This window comes from Diorhabda sublineata, chromosome X (assembly GCF_026230105.1).
Source record: "Diorhabda sublineata isolate icDioSubl1.1 chromosome X, icDioSubl1.1, whole genome shotgun sequence".
NCBI lineage: Eukaryota > Metazoa > Arthropoda > Insecta > Coleoptera > Chrysomelidae > Diorhabda > Diorhabda sublineata.
This window is the reverse complement of record NC_079485.1, coordinates 12,386,033-12,409,222: the sequence shown is the minus strand read 5'-3', so window position 1 is coordinate 12,409,222 and position 23,190 is coordinate 12,386,033. Positions and strand designations below refer to the sequence as shown.

Here is a 23,190-nt window from a genome sequence, read left to right as displayed (position 1 = left end):
AGATGCTACATTTTAAAAATATTTAGCAGCCATCAATTGAATTATTCTTAGTAGCATTAAAACTTATAAATATAAAATAGAAGTATAAATTTGACTCGAATTGTGTAGCTTTCTCGTTCTCTATGTATGTGAACCATTCCTAAAAATTCTCTTCTTGTATTATTTATGAATGTACTGTTTTGATATTTCATAGTTTGTTAATGCAGTTTTATTTTTTTTGTCGTATTAATGACCTTTTAATCTATTTTCTAAATACTGAGATGTCTGTCCTATGTAAAAAAAGCGTCACAATCATTACAGTGACATACCAATATCATGTTTATTGAATAATTAGATAGTTGATGGGAAAGTTCTTGTACGGATGTAAAGAGAAATGTTTTATGATTTGATGTTTAGTTTAGAAAGCTGTCAATGATTAGAAGACCTGACAATTTGAGTAAAATATATAATTATATAATATAAAGGAAAAATTAATTTTTCTGATTAAAATCATTTTTTTATTCTGATATTATTTTTATTTTGATATTCATGTTGTAGGTAATTATTGATTAATATAATTACGCACTTTAAGTATATCAAGTCATATTTTGATACAGACTGGAGTAGGTCGAAACGTCAATTTTTACTTGTTATTTTAAACAGAATTTCTATTAAAAAGAGACCTGAAATCAAAACGATTCAACACGAAAAACATAAAAATGTCTAAGAAGTAAAAAGTTCTTACTCCCTATGACATTTTGTATATATTTTTTTTGTTAAATCGTCTTGATTTTAGGTTTCTTCTAATTGAAAATTAGTTATTAGTTTTTAAAACAGGTATAAAATTTGACATTTTCAGCAATTTCGGTATTTATGGAAATGGGTCGTTACGTCAAAATTGTGTATGCAAACAAATTTTCTTACCAAATCATTATTACCCTTTTGTGGGTTATGAAATGTTATTCAAGTACTAATCTGCAAGCGACTTGAAAGTGGTTAGTTAAAAGCAACAAAAACCTATATTGAATTATATACAGCTGAATATACATAAACGAAAGCGTGCGACTAGGCATATGTTCTTTCTATTCATCATGTAAACAGATGCCAATTGGAGTGATGTCTGGCATACAAACTAGATCGCAGGAAGATCAATAAGATAATTTTCAAAATACAATTCAATGATAAACATGATATAGTTAGTTGTCCATGATCCTCTACAAATCCTAGACTAAGCTTATAAATGAGCCATTTTTCAAAAAAGGTTCTTCTACAGAAGTAATGCTTTCCTGTAAGAATTTATTAAATTTTTTTTTAATTGGAATATTATATGAGTTCAAAAGTGAAAAATTAATATTATTTCTCTCATAATATGTTCTCATTCACAAATCAATTTCTATAAGCGAATTGTACTCACCAAATTTTTTTTCGGAGCTATCCCTTCACTTTACGTTTCTATTTGTCAAATATACACTAATCTAATATTAATTTCTATTTTCATGGACATTAATTGTAATGCTCTGTCTTTTATTTAAAGCATGAACAGTTTTTAGTAAGTTATTAAAAATGTGTACATTTTATTTTATTAATCCAATTTTGGTATATATAAAACAATACTAATAAGTTAAATAACTAGAACTAATATTTTTATCAAACATGCCCACGTTAATCTTATACAAGGATTTATCAAGCCAATGTCCTCAAATAAACATTATTTATTGTTGCAGAAGCATTCAAACAATTATTTCTGAAAGTTTTAACGCCAACGTTTCAAATTATGGCTGTAAAAATTCAAAAATTATAAATAAAGTTCATATTCATTGAGTTTTCTTTCGCGTATGCAAATTTTTGTGTTCTATCGTATATTTAAATATTTATTTATTGTAAACAAATGTTACTGAAAGATGAGATCTGTAATTGTTAATAACATGCTTAATCTTGAAAATATCTGGTATAAAATATCTGTAATCCTCAATGAACTTTGAGGATACTGGTGCGTTAAAACCTTACTATTATTTTGAGAGTATTACACTGGATAAACATTTAATGTTTCAGTTATACGTTGGAAAAGTTTGTAATTTCGTTTAGAGTTAATAGATAAATTACAAGTAAATATCTCTAGCAAATCGTTAACAGTTTAAGATGAAATAAGTGCAGAAAATTAGACACTATTTACCAAGTTTATCCCAAGCAACTTACATTAATTAAAATTCATTTGACTCTTGAAGCACCCGTTATATTCTGAAGCATACTTGAAATTTAGCATATTTTCATACAAAAGAAGAAAAGTTTATTTCACTTCCGTTATTAATCACTAAAACTCATTACATAATGTATAACATTTAAAGTTGAGTTTATTATTATGTATAATATTTGTAGTCGTAATAAACAAATTTAACTAAGGTATGAAAGGATATTGACAAAAATTGACTGCATGTAATTTTTTATATTTATTAATTTAGCAAAGTAGCTCTGGAAATCCGATTTTTAAATATTTATAGTATAATATTTATATACATAATTATCCAGTGTAAAAGTATTTTTCGTGTCAGTTAGAGAAGAGAAAATTAATATTGTATAGAAAGCAATAATACTACGCACCTTTGAGTGTAAAGGTTTATGCAGAGGACCCCAAGTGGAGATTGATTTAGGTATATTAGGATTGTTAGAAGAGATCTTATAGAAGTTACGGCTATAAGGTAAAGTCGAGGTATTGTTAGACTCTGTATCAGGAATAAGGTTGGTAGGTGTTGTTCTTATTGGCCGAGACAGAGTAGCAGCCATGTTGGCCGAAGTAGAAGTGGGCACAGGTGTCTTGCAAACCCGACTTACGTTTGTGCAACTCCTGGAATTCCAATCGCGTTGCAACTAAAACAAAATTGTTACCTTCACCTTGGGATCTTTGTTAACAGAAGCACTGAGAAAGAAAGCATTAGTAGTTATTTTATGAGAGAGGCAAAATGCTTCAGAAAGGTACACAATGCGCGCACCACCACAACTCTATAGTTAGTAAGCAGCTCTGACAGTCTCTACACAAAGCACGTTTTTTAACATTTGTCGTATATTTCTCACAGAAGCCATTCTTACCAAGTTTCTATCCACTTCAGCAATTCTATCCACTATATATTCTATCCACTAATTATTTCCCAGACGATGAATACATAAGTATTCGAAAGCTCAGAATATATTAGAGTAAGTACACTTTGGTATTTAATTTTGCCACATTCCCACTACGAAAACTATCTAGTGAATATATATATATATATATATATATATATATATATATATATATATATATATATATTTACTTGATATTTAAATGAATTTCTGAGTAATAGAACTGACTTTAATAATTCGAAAATCACGTTAATTACACCAAAAATGTGAAAAACCTTATCTATCACTTATATAGAACACTTCCTGGATACACACCACTTATGTACTATATATTGAAAAATTCTCAGCCTATTATAGAACTAAACAAAATTTCAATGTCAAAATATTTTATTACTCAACATATTCTCCTCTTAATTGGATACATTTATTACAGTGAACCTGCAACATCTCTAGACCTCTCAGAAAAAATGTTTCTTCTTGCTCTGCAAACCAGACCTCCACAGCTTTTATTACCTCCACGTTAGAAGAAAATTTACGACTTTTTAAACATTTTTTTCAGTTGAGGAAAGAGATGGTAGTCGGACAGAGCCAAATCTGGGGAATAAGGGGAGTGTTCTAGTAATTTAAACCCATGGCAACATGAGATTTGTGTGCAGGGGAGTTGTCCTGCAAAAACAAAACACCCAAGAGTGGTCAGTAATGTCGAAAAGTAATCTCCAGTTAGTTATTGTTCTACCCTTATCCAAAAAATCAATCATGATTACTCCATGGCAATCCCAAAAAAATGAACTATTCCAGCAGATTTTTGTACACGAAACTTCTTGGAACTTGGAGAACCAGAGTGTCGCCATTCCATCGATTGTCGCTTTGTTTCTGGATCGTAGAAATATACCCATGTCAATCCATAGTAACAATTCGGCTTAAGAAGTCTACATCGTTTTCAAATCGAGCACAGATCGAACGCGATGTTTCTACCCTTGCACGCATTTGGTCAACATTCAAACATTTGAGGATCTATTTTGCAGCAATTTTTCTCATGTCCAAATTGACGTGAACTATTCAGTGGAAATTGTTTATGTGGTCATATCCCTTATGAATTTGAAAATAAGTTTGAAGTATGCGTTAAACAAAGGTATATAATGAGAAGTAATACTAGAATGATATAAATACCAAATACACAAATCAGATGTAATCTAAATTCTAGAAATTCATCCTCAAGCCATAGAAAAAATATTTAGATTCCACACAAAATTATATCACCAGCATCACTGAGCACAACAAAAAATCATATTTATTATTAAACATCAAACTTACACAATGAATTCAACATAATTTTGATATTGTTTTTCCTTATTATACAAAGTGAGTTTTATTATCTCGGAGACGACGTGTACGATTATTATAAATTTTTGTGTGCAAAGGTCTTGTGATACGGCCGGTATCATGGTTGTATCTACATTGTTGTCAGATTTTTCCTTTTTCCGGAAAAATAATGACTTTGTTATCTCAAATGGATCTTTAATACTTTATGTGTTAATATAAATCTCGTAACAAGGTCTAGTGTCATTAAGTTAGTAAAAAGTTTAACGAAACTGTTGCAGTAAAATATTTATTCAAATCATGGCGTAGCAAACCTACAACAACTGAAGACAAATCTTTGTCTCATGTTAGAGCTAGATCCACATTTGTGAAGTAGAAAAATCAAGAATTTTAGAAAACATACAGTAAAGGCGATTACAGCAGATGCTCAAAATGTCCATTTACTTCAATACAACAAGTCATACGATATTTAAAACTTTGCAATACATTTTGTAACATCCCTGACTGTTCAATTCTTCTTATCTTTTTGGTAATCTTATCTTTAAATTCCTGAATATTGGCAGATTATATTTTATAAACGATGTTTTTTAAGTGACCCCACAGGAAATAGTTTAAAGGATTCATGTCGTATGATCGCGGGGGCCATTCGATAAAACCACGTCTTCCAATCCATCTTCTGGGAAACACATTATTTATGTATTGCCACACTACACACGCATAGAGAGGTGGGGCACCATCTTGTTGTGGCTAAATATTGTCATTTGGGATATTGTTATTGTCTGAAAATTACTAATAATGAAGTTTTTTTACTTGGATTTGGAAATATCTGTTATGTTGCCTATTATTCCAGCCCATATAATCAGTATCTACAATTATGCCGATTTACGTTTCCATTAATACAAAAAGTGGCCTCAGTGCAAAACATAACATTACTTAGGAAATTTGGATCGTTTTGATTGTAACATTTTTGCATCATTAGGTCTGAAAACTCTATCAAAATTGTCATCTGACAACACTTGAATCAACGTTACTTTGTATGAAAGGAATTTATTATCACGTAAAATCTTCATTATGGATGTTTTGGAAATGTTAAGTTCCCTGGATATTTGCCTAGTACTCAAGTGTGGATCGTCTTCTAACAGGACACAAACATCTAAAGTTTTGTTTTCAATTGATGCAATTTTTATACGCCCTGATTTGCATAAATCTTTTACTGAATCAGTTTCATTAAACTTTTTTCCTAATTTACTGACAGTAGATCTTGTTATGAACATAAATAAAGATATTACACGTTTCTTGTTGACTTCTACGCTTATCACCATATCCTAATATCATTAAAATATCAATTCGTTCTTTTTCAGATGAACGATCCATTGTGACTTTCAATAAACTTCAGCAGTCATACTACCTAATAGTACATTATGTTACTAGGAGTAGGAGGCTATCATTATTGAGGGCGAAACATATAATGAGTCTTCTGCTTCGAGTGACATAATATTTTTTCTTCAAGCGTAAAAATAATACATTGAAATTTTTCTTCTTCAGACATTTTTACAATACACTTTTCAAAACTGACAAACATCAAATTAAATAAAAATTAAATGACAGTTCCTGCCTACTTGGTTACAACTCCCATAATAAGACGTTGCTATCTTTTCTCATTATTTTGTTACTAGTACAATAATGATCGTTCATTATTTTACTGGTAAAAGAATAGATTATTTTTACGAACTGTGTTGCCGAAAATAATATAGATATTTTATCCGCTTGAAGAGAATTGTATTATTTTAACTTCGGCGGAGATAACGCAAATGTAACTATAACTCCGAAATTATGACATTTAAGTATAGGGAGCATGAGATGAAAAATAATAAGTATTTCTTAAGGATTTCGAAATGCGAAAAACATACAGAGTGATCCATTTGAAATAACAAAGTTCTTTATTTTTCCGGAAAAACGAAATATCTGAAAACAATGTAATGTTTAATTAAACTTTTTACTAACTTAGTAACACTACACCTTGTTACGAAATTTGTATTAGCACATAAATTATTAAAGAATAATCAAATTAAACGAGTTTATTCAATCGTATAAATATACAGTATTTATTGAACTTTGGTGGAGATTCTGTGAATGTAGCTATAACTCAGAAATTATGACATTATGGTATATAGAATATTACATGAAAAATAATTAGTATTTCTTGAGGATTTATAAAAACATGAAAATATATAGGGTGATCAATTTGAGATAACAAAGTTCATTATTTTTCCGGAAAAAGGAAAGATCTGACAACAATGTAGATACCACCATGATACCGGCCGTATCCCAACTCTTAACAATAAAATTTGGTAAGAATGTTGCTTCTGTTAATTTTAAAGGAACTTTTGTATTGAAACATTGTAGAATAAATAATTTACGAATGTTTCAAACGATTTAGATTGATTTAGTTTTAATGCTACTTTGAACTAAATTTGACAAATGTCAGGTTTATGCATTAAAGTTTAATTAGTAAAATTACTTCAGTTCATGTGGAAATGCATATAATACTGGAGCAAAAACTCAAATATCCATGCTTGAAAATATCCATCAAAGTGAAAATTATGTACAGTTGATTTTTTATTTCGAGAAACATAAAACCAAAACAAACAAAGCATTGGAAAATAAATAAGACCCAAAATATACAAAATTGCCATTATGACATATTATAAATATCTAAATAAATAACTAGTAACAATAACTCCACAAATCCAATGAATTTTCAGTACTATTAAGCATAATCCCCAATGATAATACTTTGATGTGAAATAAATATGTACTGCTTCAAAAGATAAATAATCATAGTGAATATCATAACTTTCAAAAAAATGAAAATAATTTGAATAATCTTTTCTAATAAAATCTCATATTTCATTTTCATATCTATTTATAAAAAAAATACTACATGCTTAGGCACTACAACTGGTGAAAAAATCACCCTTACAATTATCAAAATAATTTAGAGCGAGTTACTAGAAATATAACTGTGAAAATAAAGAAATGTTATAGAAAACTTATGGCATCAATCATATGGACAATTTCACATTATCAGATTGACAATTACGAAATAAATTTAGTGAAAGAACATTGAAGACGTTTTTACTTTCATACCAGAATTATATAACATAAAATTTGATTTGTATTTATTTGAGTATTTTGCATATATAACATATTGAAATACTTCACATAAGCTTTCCAAAAAATCACCCTGTACATAAATGACAGAATCTGGCTCTATACAATAAATATATAAGAGCATTTTGGGTAGATATTGAAAAAGAATACACACACAAACTTAAACATTGATCTACTCATTTGCAGTATCTTCTTCTATGCTCACTGGACAATTTTTGATACATTCAAACCAATTTTATAAGAGCAATTTCAATTTTTTATGTATAATTTATTAGAATACTTTCTACTTAATGCTAAGAAAATAACGAACCCAGTCTAGACCATTTTCATACCATTTTATATTTAGTACTTTTATTTCTTATTTTTTAATGGATCAAAAAATCACTTAAGGAACGAATTTACTATCAAGTCCAAAATTTTAAATAAGGCTCAATAGTATGAATAGTATTATTTAGAAAATTTTAGAAAAAGTTTCTGGAGTACACGGGTGATGAACAAAGAACTGATCTAAAAGGATACCAAAATTCAGATATTATTGTAGAAACTGTTTCCCTACAATATATGTTAATTGGGGGATTTAAATTTATATCTCTTGTGAATTATTGATCATAAATTATTTTTTGGTTTTAATTCGCATATTCCTAGATTGGTTCCAATACTTAAAATTGAATATTTAAAGAACTTTAAAGTTTTTCTAGAAAACCATTTTTCTGTTTCTCTAAAAGAAGTTGTTTGCTCTTTTTTGTGGCATAAAAGAAAGTTACTCTAAGAAATGTTGTTTCATGACAAATTACATATGAATATGAGACATAAGGAGCTGCACGTTGTAAGCATTTTTTAGATAGAAGTACCTTGTTGCGAGACATTATGCAGCCTTTTATGGTTGGTCGTGGTGGTACTAGCATTGTTGGGATCAGTTCTAGATATAATCTGAACTAGTGCAGTAGGTCGAGCATTATTAAGGTTATTGACTACACTGGTACCCACACTAGTTCCATGCGGTGTAAGAACAGAGTTGTCTGTTGAGTGGGAGTTGGTACCAGCTGAAGGATTACCATTGGAACCACCATAGATACTAGTTCCTCGCTCTTTCGCCATCCCGGAACTTCCGCTGGTGCTACCTGAACTACCACCTGGGCTAGAGCAACGAAGACATTGCGGTAACCAGGAATGTCTTCGTATTACTTTACGATATTCTTTCCGCACCTGGGAGAGAAAATGAAAATGAAAACAGTGCAATAAACTAATTCAAAACAGAACATAAGATGGGAAAATCAAGCAAAATAATTGATTACTGTGCAATTACAAACAAAATTGTAAAGTGTTGTGTTAGATATATGTAACATAATTATTATTTTCCGTACAATTTTTTATTATTTCTACAATTAATGATTTTAATTACTTCACTATTTCTTTTCTGCAACCTAAGGGTGACTTCATTAAGCTCCTTATATATATATATATATATATATATATATATATATATATATATATATATATATATATATATATATATATATAATAAAGTATATTATTTGCATTATACACTTTAGAATGTATATGTATCAATATCTAACACCACACAGTGAAATGAAATTCAATACCATTACGATTTTTTCATTTCACTACTGCAACATATTGAAAAACTTTAAAAATAACACAGTAATGAGAGCATATTATTTATTTAAACTTTTTTTACATTTATATATACAATGTATCTAGATATATGTCAGCACTATATATGACTGTTATGACTTCTTCTGAATGTGACGAAAAGCAAATTATTCTTAATTATAAAAATAATTTCCAAACAAACATATAAATACATTTATATAAAATGGCGTAATAAAATAATCCAACATAAAAAACATCTTTAAAACACAAATTAATAGATGAAGGAACGAAAATATTATATAGACAAAAATCGAGTGTACTAGAAACACTCAATACAGCTTTAAAACATCAAAAGAAATTATATCCAGAATAGTATATTTTACAAACTTTTAAAGAGATATGAAGTTATGAAAACCACCCAAAATTAGACCAAACAGTAATACTGGAATTTTTATTTATCATTCTCATATATATGAAATGAAATGTGAAAAGATTAAAATTAGGAGTTAGGGTTCCCAAAAGTACATTGCCAATGAAATAAGGAAAAAAATAAATATCAGTTAAGGAAGAAAACTCATAGATAATATTTCTAATTTGATGCAGAAAAAATTTAAAAAATTGAAAGCAAAATTAAATATGAAGAATTTACGAAAAGGTAGCATAGAATCAGAAGGAATTGTTTGAGTTCAAGAGAGATGAATGAAGCCAAATGGAGAATAAATCAGACAATTTCAGTAATTATAAATAAAATAAAAATATTCTGTTTTAATGCCTGTACTGGAGACAAATACATACTACAAGTATGAGAAATCTGATCAAAAGCTTGTAATTATTTGATTTTCAAAGAAGTTTAGGAAAATTCCGGTCTAGGCTCAACACTATTACACATCTCAAAAGATAAATAATTAATAATAATTACAAAGATTGCTATATTTTTAGGCATATAAACGTAAAGGATTGATTTTAATTGAAACAAATTACTTATTAAATTATAATTTCAACTCAGTCAAACATAACTCAAAGCTGTCAGTTAATAAAAAGAAATTCCCATCAACATTGGTTTTGATAATAAAATACTAAAGCAAAAATCTACAGTAAAAATGCGTCGCAATTTATGAAAATTTTATCTTATTCTTAACAGTAGACAAAACACTGCTTAGTCTTGAAATGGTTTTGTGTTCACCTCCACATCTGTTATAAATATATGCCAAAATGTTTAATAATATGATTTTGGTTTTTGTGAAAAAACGGCTTTCTAGGTTTTGTCCTTATTCTCAATATATAATAACATTAACACTTCACAGTAAAGAAGATCTCTGTTTATAAACACAGCATCTTACCTTCTCGTTCTGTATACAATGGAATAAGAAAATAAAGAATCCTTGTAATGAATTAAATCCCGAGAAGAAATACGCCATCACTACTGATTCTTTATTAAGATACAAGAATCCGAAGGTCCATGTCAAACCGAGAAGAAATACCAACACAAAGGCTCCTTTTAACCAAGCCCTAGAAAAATGTATCAGTTTTATAAAATGTTCTAATTTCGAATATCTATTTTAAACAAATAAGCTTAGCATATTGAAATTAAAATAAATTACAGTTCCCAGTTAGAAGTAGGTAATATTATATTTATGAAAATGTAAATTGTGTATTTAATTGATTCCTATGAACTTTCGCCACTTCGTATATATTTAAAATAATTAGAAAACTACTAAAATTATCTACAAAAAACTAACAATTGTACATAATATTGTAAACCTGAAAATGAATACTATGAATGAATATAGTTTGAAAGGAAGACCAATAGGGATATAAAGAAAAACGGAAAATTCAATAATAAGACAAAGAAATTAAAAATTTCTCTCTACACTATTATATAGTAAGGTTATTTTAATAGATATCCAACAATTTGTGATATATCACAAACTAGAATAGATATATCGACCTCACTGAGAAATAACTGTCTATGGAATATCAAAACATGACCAAGATAAATGTGCTCAAAATAACAAGGTACAAATTTCTGTTGAGTAGCAGTTTACTTCTAACTTCTTGTATGACTACAATTTATTTCAATTTGTATACTTTTTTGTGGCTAATGTAGAAAAGTGATGCTAGTTAACGTGCACTAATACAAAACTACTAATAAAATAAAAACTTTAAAGAAAATTCTTACAAATGAGCTTGAAATTTGATATGAAGTGCATTTTCCTCCTTTCCACTACCATAGGATAAGATCGCCATGCAAGAGAGAGAGAAGGTATATTAGAATTAATACCTTACCACACGCTATAAATAACACACTGGAGTGGATTTTTTAAACGAATTGATACATTATATATTTCTTTCAAAATAAAACAATTAGCTCGATTTTATTTATTAATTGTGACTTTTGTGGTACAAGTCGCACAATGAAATTCAGCAAATCTAAATTACAAAATAGTTTATGGTGAAAACTAATGAAAGTAAAATTATCCTTATTATTAATCACTTTGAACAACTTTCTCTTCTACTTACACTGCATTGATAGTAGGGACCAATTTAATTGATTATACAGCAGGAAGAATTCTTTTTATATTACTGTTATGTAATTCTATGAATTTTAGAGAATTTGAAAAAATAAGACCTCATAATTTTAATAAGACATTCTCAATGATTCAAGAAAACAAATAAAAATAGATAGTTTTATATTTTGATAAGATATTTACAGTTAATGTCAAATCGGATTAACATTATTTAAAGCCTGTTCTTACACAAAATTATTCAGTCGCCACCGTGCCTCTACTTTCATTTTATTTATTGAAGAATATATTTCTAAAGGAAATACGAAATACGAAAAAATCCACTCCAATGTGAAAAAACATTAAATTGCGTAAATACAAACCCAATTTTAAAATGTCAAATGCGGTTTTTGTTATTTTATTAATATAGTATAGTTTATATATATATATATATATATATATATATATATATATATATATATATATATATATATATATATATATATATATAGATATGTACATTTATTCCAAGCATAACAGTCCATTATTTATTGTTACTTTGTTATTTATGGTATATTTGGAAAATAAGCGTTTTTCTAATTATTGATCCCAAATTGTTGAGGAAAACCGCGTTTGAAACAACACTAGAGTACTGAGAAAATATAAATTACATGCCGTATTTTTATAATTATGCTTTACGTCATGATATGAGATTTATATGCCAACGAGAAGTGACAATTATTATTTATTTCAAATCAATTTCAATTGCTAATTTCTCAAGATACCCAAAATTACCTCAAACTTCGTAAAATTAGAAAATTAAAGCGATATCCAAAACATAAGGAATATGGACAGAAATTGGCGGATATAAATGCAACATATTTAAACTATAGAGAGCTAGCATATATAAATAAATAACAAGTGGTAATGCAAAACATACTGGAAAACGTTAGTAGTAGATGTAGAAAAATTATGCAATGGAATTAGTTGAAAAAATTCAAGTATGTAAAATATGCAGAACGATCACAGAAAAGTGGGAAAAGAATTTCTGCAAAGTGATATAATAGACCTTAAAGTCTAAAAACAAAACAGACAAAATAAAAGATGCTAGTTGTTTCATTCAACAAGAATTTTAAAATCATACATCTACTGTTGGATTTCCCAAAACTAAGTTCAAGACAAATAAGTATTCTAAGAGAAAGCATGAATCAGTTGAAATATGATTATTTGGGATAGTTTAGAATAAAAATGATCCAATAGAAAATATTTAAACTACTGATTGCTTTCATTACAAGTCTCAGTAGCATACTAATCATACATATAAACAATATTTGCGAAATAGTACCTAAAAACAGTACAAGAATTGTTTCAATCAATGAATGCAACATTATAACCTAATAACTACATGCAAAAGATTCAATTAAAATTCTATAAATACCACTGAAATTGATTACATGTAAACTACAGAGTTTTAAAATAAAAAAATAAGAAATCATATATTAGACTGAAAATACAGTATTATTGAAAAACTATCAATTTAAACTCACCTTGTACTTGCAAGCCGGGAATGTTCTTTATTCTTCATAGAAACTGTATTACTAGCATGCTTGCACATCATTACTATTGCCATTATTAAAAATATTACATTTAGCTAAAAAAATTGAGTCAATTACTTAAAAATTTGAGCCTTCAGGTACTAAATATCTTAATATTATCACTCAAATTGGGGAAAGCGATATGGTATCTTCGTAATAATAATTCATTAAATGGTTATATAATCAGAATTTTCATTTTCTAACTTTTAGTTATAAAGTTTCAAGTATGTTATATTGAAAATCGAAACACTTCTTAAATTATTTGTAACAATTGGCATCAATGCCATCAATATTGTCTAGAACTATTAAGTATTGCAAAATCGTTGCATGATGATATGTAGCAAAGCCGGTTTTAGAAAAGTTATATTTGATTTAATTAAATATAACTGAACATTATTTCCTTCTTAATATTTGATCTTAATATTTCTATAAGAGGCAGAATATTACATTTAACTATTCATATTTGGAATTACAGTCAACAATTCAATTTTAAATCAATATTAAATGAATATGAAAGTATGTACCTTTTTAAAAATTAGTGACGAGTCGATTGATACAGGCTTTACTGTATTATGTTGATTATGATTGTATGTCTCGGATGTTTCCACTAAATATATATTTCTACAGCAACATTAAGGACAAAGTTAAAGATTGGTTATTTTTCAGTACCATAATTTTTTGTAATATACAACATCGCGATTAAATGTGGACATTGAATAATAATATTTATGTCTATTAAACATTCATACATAACATTTTTTCAAAAACCCATCTTTGCTACTATTGTGCATAGAGAAACTATGCTTGATTGATGATAAAATGGTCACTATAATATAAATACAATATTTAAGAGTATGCAAATTTCTCTACGAATTTACAATTTGCTTCCAGCCGGTATAACTTTTAGAGTGGAAGAATTGATAAAATAACAATCTGGCTCAAAAACGTTACCTTCTATGTCATTAGGACTTACCGAAATAATTACTGCTACTGGTACAACAAAACTTAATATAAAGTAATTTTCAGTTTGTAACCAACAGTGTCTATAAGTACCATATCCTTGTGGATATATTAAAGCGGAAATTAATATTATAACGAAAGGAAGACCATAAGCAACAATATAATACCAGCGCATTCTGGACTTTTCAGCTTCGAAAACTTCTATCAGCATTACATACAATTGAAAACCTGTGAACCAAATAAATGTAAAATAATGTTTTTACACAGATATTACATTTTTTCTCAATTTAAAAAAGCAGCTTTATGAGGACAATTCATAATTATTATATCGCAAGAGAAAATTAGGTCAAGCCTTTTATTTTGGTGTATTCAACTGTACTGTGTTTAGAAAATAATCATTACAATGAAAATTCAAAAGAGAATTCTGAAAATTATTTCAATATGTAAGTCGACCCTTAGAGAACCTAGCTTAATAATAACATGTAATATTTCTTATTGTTTCCAAGTACTAGTATGTTTATTTCATTCTTGGTGAATTGATGCACAATTTTCATCATACATTTTTATTCGAACCAAATGGAGAATTGAAACAAGTTTTTATTAAAAGCGAATGATCAATGCACAAAATTTTTAATTTTGTAAGTATCTATGCTCACCTTCAAAAAACATCCAAAAGAACGCACATAAGAAGAAGTATTGCAAACATCCAGCTATTACTCCACATAAAATTCTATTATTAGTTTGACTAATTCCAAATAAAAATATTATTTCAGCTATCAATAGACATATACATAAATTACAATGGATTGTCGTTCTGTCACTCTAAAATAAAACAAAAATATATATAATAATGAAAAAGAAAGATCTAAAGGTATTTTCATAAGTATTGAATGATATATTTTAGTATGCACTATAAACCATACAGTTATAATAACAAAATGTTTTAGGAAGGAGAAAATAATGCACCTGGTCCAAAATATATAAAAATATCAATAATTTCACAATGATCGAAATTGTAGCCTAATTAACAGATCTCAATTTTTTTTAATATCAAGTTTTGTTATTCTGACATCATGATGATGTATGATTAAATTATTGTGGAAACTGAGAATACTGAAAACTTTTCTATTCAATGGTTTACTCCCTCCTTGATTCTGAATAATACATTGAAAATCTATTCTTAATATGTCTATATTTGATGTGAATACTTTTCGGATCATTTGTGAGTATGAGTATTTTCTGGAAAGTTTTGTGCCAACCTCTTCCTGTAACCTTCGAAGGCTATAAAATATTGTTTTATTAGTTATTTTCTACCTTCTCTTATTTATGACTGGTTTTTTGAATTCCTCCTTTGGTTTTGGCGTACACTTTGTTTCATATCCTTCTTTTCATAGGAATTTTATTTGTCTTTATATACCCTGTGATCCCCAATCTGCAACAATTCTTATCCATCCATTGTTGTGTCATTTTCGAATCCTTCATGTTGAGACCATTTTATTACCATTTTTTTATATCACCTGAATATAGCACAAATTGAATATAGAGTTTTAGTTTTATAAAATGGTGCGACTTATTCCTATTCTCTATTATGGTTTTGTTAAGACAACATTCTAATTATTTGTTTTTTTTGCGTATATTTAGTTCCGTCTTCTTTGGTGTAATCTATTAGTATACGAGATTTTCTCAACTTATGGATTATTAGATCCTACTGGTAATTCTGTTAATGTTGTCTTGTTTCTTTTATTGGAGTCATTCCATAGAATTTTAGACCTTATTTTACTCATTTCCTCAATTATCTTGAGTATTTTTCTATGCATTTGAACATCCTTTTTCAATTCTTACAATATACCTTTCACAATCAAAATTAAATTTCAGATTATTAGATCTATAAAATTGGAAATAACAATATACTGAAACAAATTTTTAAAAAATTTATATACTATGAAAAATATATACTAGGAATTATTTAAAATAATTAATAACATTTACCTTGAGTCCTCGAAAGAGTTGAAATGTAATTATTGCCAGAACTAAACATACAATAGATATGATACAACCGATGTAAGTGATAACTTGCAATGCGATTTCATGTGCCATAGGTAAATACAAGGCATGAACATCCATTAATATTGCAAAGTTCGTCAAGTGATTACAGTGACAAATTGTATGTGTAAAATTCGACGTCAAAACATAGCACCCTTCTTCACTCCATGCATTAGTTGTATAGTCCCAAAACACACATGTTGGATTGCTAAGATTTTCAGTCTTTAAATGTTGCATGGTGAGTTGAACTGGTTCCTTAAGCTGGATATGTCTTCCTTTGCCCAAACTCGCTGATATCACTTTACTGTTCAGCACTTTGGAAACATTGTTGCTTGGATTCAAAGTGTCAACTCCTTCTGGTTGCCACTGCAAGATTTCTTCCAATCGGTCAAAAGCGACAAATACTAGTCTTACTAGAGTACCATCACTATTCTCTAGTAAAGCTCCTCGAGGTAATTCTATTAAATCATTGCTAACTTTCCACATCTTTTTAGATGCTCTTTCTGGGAATGTTTCATATGAAAGGGACCTTACATCTAATACTCTAACTGATATCACTAGAACAAAAAAAGTGATTAACTAGTGGCAGTATAAAAAAAATAACTGATCAATTAGCATATAGAAAAATATAATTAAGAAACATAACCAACCATAAACTCGACATATAGATAAAATATAGTATTTTTACAACAATTCATCAGATATGCTGACATTTTCCAAAGTCACTATTCATCATATTGATAATTCGTTGTGGATAAATTATGTTAGGAAATCATATATTTAACTTTTTGTCACATGAGGCATTTTCTAAGTGATGAATGTGAATCTTTTAAATAAAATTTTTTGAAATTTTTCTCCGGCTCTTGGAGATATATTATGGGCCACAGCTAGAATTCGAATTAGACAATATTAATTAATCTATCTACTTCATGCATTCGCCATTATTACCTGTGGCACACTTGTGTAACTATAGTTATGATGAAGGGTCATTATTCAAGTTCTTAATTTGTCAATTTCTTATATGTTGAATAATTTGAACTTATATATTTTCATTACCATTAAAAATCTTCATGAACAATCTTTTATCTTCTATATAGTCAATTAAATATTAAATAAACTAAATGTAGAATTGGATCAGAAATATAAATTTTAATCTCTTCTAAACCTGAATATTCAAATTAAGAGTCATTTTTCTTTACTATTAAAAGAGAAAACTTTTTAATGCCTTTAAGATAAAATCATATTCGTTATTCCTTTTGTTCCATAGACACAGCTTCTTCTTTTGTCGGTTGTTATACCCGCGATTGAGAATAAGGTTCTAATGGTAATATAGAACATAGCACGTGAGTTTCAAATATTCTTGAAAGTAGAATTTCACAAAATTTATTTTGTTATGCTTTATATTGAGGTGAGGCTCATGGTAGTGAATAATAATCTACCATAATACTCCAATATATCTTTAAAAACAATTTAGTTTTGTTAATTTTATGTATAATGCATAGTTAATTCTGTAAGCTATTGTAATTTAGTAATAATTTAAGTAATTATTCAATACTTACATATATTTTTGAACATGCGATCTACAGTCTTTTTATTATTTACAGTTTCAGCTAGAAGAAAAGCATTTTCTTCGAGCTCGATGAGCAAAGATGTAGCTACATTCATTTGTTCCTTGTAGCTTAAGTCTTTCCAAGAAGAATGTTGGGAAGCATCTAACAAGTTGCTGCCTGTTTTGGCTACGTCAGAAAGTAGCTCAGTTACGAACTGTTCTCTTTGTTCAATATCTGAAAATGTCAGAATATCATTACTCATTTTTTCAGTTAGTTTTTGAATAATCTTCGTGGTATACATCATATCTCCACCAAAAAGTGTTTTACTGCTTGTTACTTGAGCTAAATCGTTTGTTATTGACAATAAAGGATCTTTGCCTACAATTATCCTTTGTTCTAAACTTGTTAACCAAACAGATCTACATTCGCTAAGATCTGGGTTTGCCGGATACCATTGAGGCGTTTTGGAATTTGGAAATCCTTGACAGTGCCATTTGGCGAAGCCAGTGGTACCTCCTGGACATGGTTGGATGGAGGTTGCATTCACTTTTGTCCAGTTCCAGTAGATACTGCGCACAGTTTGAGGGCTGCAGTGATATGGTATACTGTCGATGTCCTTACCCCATGATGGAGCCATGCTTGGTATTGATGTATACATTATATCATCTATTAAAGAAAATTTGAAGTTATTATTATATTACTAACTAGAATAAATTGGTATCAAATTTAATAAACATCATTACTGAAATATTCACAACTAATTTTCAGGTAGCATATTTATTATGACAACTTATCTATACTTTATAGTACAATGAAGATCAGTTAATATAGATATCAAATATAACACATATCTGGTATTAGTATTCGAACGAAGTGACTTTATAAATACAGTATCTTTAGTGTTAGCATTATTTGGTAGACATAAAAGAAAACTATTTTTAGTTTTAGTAGTCATAAATGAAATTAGGGAAACAAATCTATCAAGTCGTTGCTTTTAATCTATCTTTTAAAATGATTCGTCAGTTATAGCTAAAAATTTCTATACTCGAAATTAATAATATAAAATAATTGTATTTGAAAAAATCATGACTAGAAATACTAATCGATCTGTAATTTTCAAAATATAATTAGTATTTAAAATATTGGATTTATTCCAAATTACAGACTTACTTTTTATATTTTAATCTCATTTTAAAGATGCGTTATATTGCAGAGCCAATTCTCTGGAATCTAGATGACATTTCTCATACTAATTTAAATATTAGTTTCTTGAAGAACTAACTTTCATCAATTTCATATTAACTCTTAAACCAGTTTGTTAATAAACCTAGGACTTAAGACCGACCTATTTCAGTTCCATAGGCAATTCATAACACATACACATGCTCATTGGCTTTAAATAAAACATGAGAAATTATTATTTACAAACTACATTTGTATGAGTCCTACGCATTATAGAAATTAGGTTAATATATAATAAATTTAAAGTGGAGAGAGCGTAGTAAATTTGATTGAAATAGTATAAAAATTTAAAAAAAAAAATGTGTAATGAACTCAGGTTTATGTTGAATAAATTTAATATAGGACTTACAAATGTTTTTAATTATATTAGTAAGCAATAATAATGTAATGTAAAATAGTGTTGACATATCACATTTGCATATTACTAGAAGTAACTAGAAGTAGGCGTTTACCATATTCAGCTCGCGTTGCCATAACAACAGCAATTTCGATTTGAGTTAGACGAATCATTAAAACCAAGACACTTGGTTCTAATAGAAGCTTTGTATAATTTGTATGTCCTAACTTATCTACAACTGTTAGTGTTAGCTTAAACTTGTGTTTTGAATTGACACTTATAAGTACAATTGAGTTGAGTACCCTTATATAAACAACTCGTATACGGTCTTATCGAGTTGTGGAAAAGTGGGATAACAGAATATTGACAGCGTATATTTATCTGAATACTTTAAATGGTTTATACAACTTTAGAGTTTCGATACCTGAACAAGAACAAAGTAGTAGAATGAGTTGAAGTTTAGTGAAAGCCAATGTACAATTTCATTTTACAATTATTATGCGCTAGAATGCATGCAGTTTAATACAATCGGTAATAACAGGAAAACTATTTCTTTGATGACGATAACATTTGATCCAGTGAAAAAATTTTTTATAGTAGGTTATCATATATTGGAGTATTTAATAAAATAATGTAATATTATCAAACAATTTTATAGATTACAAGCAAATATGAACATTTGAGATGAAAGTTTTCTAAATATTTAACAGCTACAATAAGAATGCAGTTATCCAAATTTTATAGCAGATCTACTGACTATCTTCTTGGCTTGGATAAGATAAGGTGTCTTAAGTCGTAGGAATTTAAGAACTCTGTATATATTCAAGAAAACAACAAAACACCTACATAATTACAAAATGGGACCTTTAGTTTAGGTAAAATGATATCAATAAATCACAATCTTAACATGTTCTATTGACAGATGAAGAAAAGTCTACAATGTAAAAGCTAATCGTGTAACTATTATATTTATGAAATTAAATGGTGCTTACATGTGATTTTATTCAAATCAACTCCGTTTGAAGTAATTGTTGTAAATGGAAGCGTCGTAATTTCGTCTGGTATGTGGTCAAGTGTGTTGATTTCATCAAATTCGTCTTTTTCAAGGGGCTGAACAGGCGGTGGAGGTTGTGGTGTAATTGAAAAGTGACGCGGTGTTGTTGTTGAAGGTTTAATTCTAGATGTAGACGATGAACCTAGAAGTAAAAGTATTCATAGTAGCATGATTTTGTCAGTTTCATATTAATATTTCATTGTTACTAGGACCCATAATTACTCATTCTAGTGAAGTGTAATTTATGACAACGATATTGAGCACAAAGATTACCTGAAGATTGTGGCGGTGAAACAGCTGCAGGCTTTGAAGGAGACGTCGGATGAGTTGGTCTGCTGGATGGTGCTTTTATAGTACTCCACATCGGTGGTTGAGATGTAATCAACCATGGTGGACTAGGTCGACTTGTGGTTGTAGTAGTTGTGGCTGAAAAAAACATTAGTGTTAAAAATGGTGTTCTAGCTCAAAAATAGAAAATATACATTCAATAGTTATTAACTTTAATATTTATAGCAAAATGGTGTGTATGGCCACTATTATGTCAAAACATTAATAGGAATCGGTTATAAATACATTATTCATACCGTTCGAAAGACTATAGTTAAGAAATTAAATAATTCATTTACAAAAAAAATATTTGAATTGACTCCAGTAATTGTTATGAATTATTTTATCTTCTAGCGAAGTGAGAATTTATTTAAAAACAGGAATCAGTCGGACAATACGATAGTTTTCAGGTAGGAAGTGTTAAGTTTTTGTATAAAAATGCGTTCACAATATTTATAGTCTTGTAGATCGATTTTATTTGTTAGATTAATAATAATCACGAGGGGTGATTAAACAATGAATTATTTAATTAAATAACAAATTGAAAAAGTAATGAGTTTGGATTAATATTCTTCACAGTACTGTCCCTCGCAGATAATGTTTTTATCTCAATGTTTAATCCACAACTGTGGAACTTACATGGTGCTAAATTTAATGTGTACGGTGGATATAAGAGACAGGAAGACTTTTAGGATCCAAAACTCGATCATATCTCGGAAATTTCTCACTCTCATCTATTTGTCAAGCAACTAATAAATTGTTAGCATGGACTCATAGGAGATTTCAAGTTAATGGTGTGTTTGAATTTCAATCCCGTTTAGGATATTGCGAAATAGTTAATATATAACATTATACGCCCTGTGAAAATAGCCATCAAAATGACAGTTCGCTATTGAAAAAACCAACACATATCTCTATATTGGGATTTGTATGCAAAAATAGTGATTGGAAATACTAATCGAGAGGTCCCAGCATTTTTCAAGAAAATTATATTTTATCTTACGAATTTATTCCAAATAATAGACTCTCTTTGTTTATATATTTTATTAATTTGGTCGGTTTGTTCAAATTTTAAATATGGACTGTATACATTAATAAAAACGCTTCACATCTACAAGAGGTATAGAAAAATAAAAAAAAATGAGAAGTAAAAATTATTAATTAAATTATTATTCGAATAAATTGAATTTTAATACAGGAAACAGTACTAAATTTGCCAAAATAATTAGAATCAGTATCAATGATATTAATGACAAAATATCATAGAAATATCAAGTGTGAACATAATGTTGAAATAGAGCTATAGCATCGCTATAGCAAACTTCATACAAACAAAATTTTGATACTTCATAGTTCCATTGTAAACGAAATTAAATTTAAATTCATATCATTCGAATGATACTTGTGACGAGATTTCGCAATAATTACTCCGTGTATAATCAGAGAAACAGCAAATGAACAAAGGCGGTTTCTCTAAATATTTAAAGAACATATTCTGATTGATTTATCAACGCACAGCCGAAACTACTAAAGCTACAATCACAAAATTTGGACAATATATCCCTTTTACAACGTAACCTTCCATTAAGAAACGATTTTTTTATAGAGACGGAAATTTGTATGAAAGTCCGTGAAGTTATCAACTTTTACTGATTTTGTGTTCAGACTAATGATTGGAAAAAATATAACTACATATTTCAGCGTTTTTGAAAATTCAATCCTCATAGGGCATGAAAGTTTGTATGAAAGTCTGTCGAAGTTATGATCTTCCAATTTTACGTTTAGGCTAAAAAATAAAAAATAATCTGGTATATCAGGAATTTTAATAGTTTCACACCTTAGGGTATGAAAAGGGTATAATGTTTTATATTAAAAGTCCTTAAATTTGAATTTAAAGATCGACCAAGTTATTGCCTGGTTTTATGATTGATACTTACTGATATCCTACTTTTCAATCACCCATGTGTGCCTTATGTGGTATGCATAGCATCGATGGACTACTAAAACACCGTTTTCGTCATTTTTTTCAGTACTTTCCCACTCCAATAAATTCAGCCGTTTTGTTTTAGCGATTTAAAACGTTAATAATCATTAATAGAGATATAAAATATATTTACTAATTTCTCACCACTACTCTTTGTAAGGGGTGCAATGGAAAACCATATTTTTTTAACTTAGTCAGTTTTTAAATTTTTACTACCTATTTTTTCCTTAACTACGAACAGATAAACTAGGGTTACGAATACTTATCAGTAGTAATTTTTATATTATTGTCTCTGATAATTATACAAAACTGCGTGGGGAAAGCCGCGGGCGACAGCTACTCAAGCAAATAATGCTATAGTATAACAACTTGTATTTCGTATAATACCTAGTA

At 28.5% G+C, this 23,190-nt stretch overlaps 1 protein-coding gene across 7 annotated transcripts in view; it reads right to left on the bottom strand.

Moving 5' to 3' along the window:
• The window catches only part of LOC130451832 (latrophilin Cirl), a 365,678-nt gene that overhangs the window by 6,462 nt on the left and 336,026 nt on the right, over positions 1-23,190 (bottom strand). For 4 of the 7 annotated variants that reach the window (XM_056791133.1, XM_056791132.1, XM_056791134.1 and 1 more), the window contains 11 exons: positions 20,760-20,912; positions 20,425-20,628; positions 17,863-18,519; positions 16,250-16,860; positions 14,917-15,082; positions 14,274-14,488; positions 13,253-13,356; positions 11,381-11,425; positions 10,542-10,710; positions 8,575-8,793; positions 2,578-2,844 (listed from right to left, as the gene is read on the bottom strand). In XM_056791133.1, the coding sequence (XP_056647111.1) occupies positions 2,578-2,844; positions 8,575-8,793; positions 10,542-10,710; positions 11,381-11,425; positions 13,253-13,356; positions 14,274-14,488; positions 14,917-15,082; positions 16,250-16,860; positions 17,863-18,519; positions 20,425-20,628; positions 20,760-20,912 (2,810 nt within the window). Of the gene's footprint in view, positions 1-2,577; positions 2,845-8,438; positions 8,794-10,541; positions 10,711-11,380; positions 11,426-13,252; positions 13,357-14,273; positions 14,489-14,916; positions 15,083-16,249; positions 16,861-17,862; positions 18,520-20,424; positions 20,629-20,759; positions 20,913-23,190 lie in introns of those variants that run through there. The other 3 variants (XM_056791135.1, XM_056791139.1, XM_056791138.1) reach the window with 2 other exon arrangements.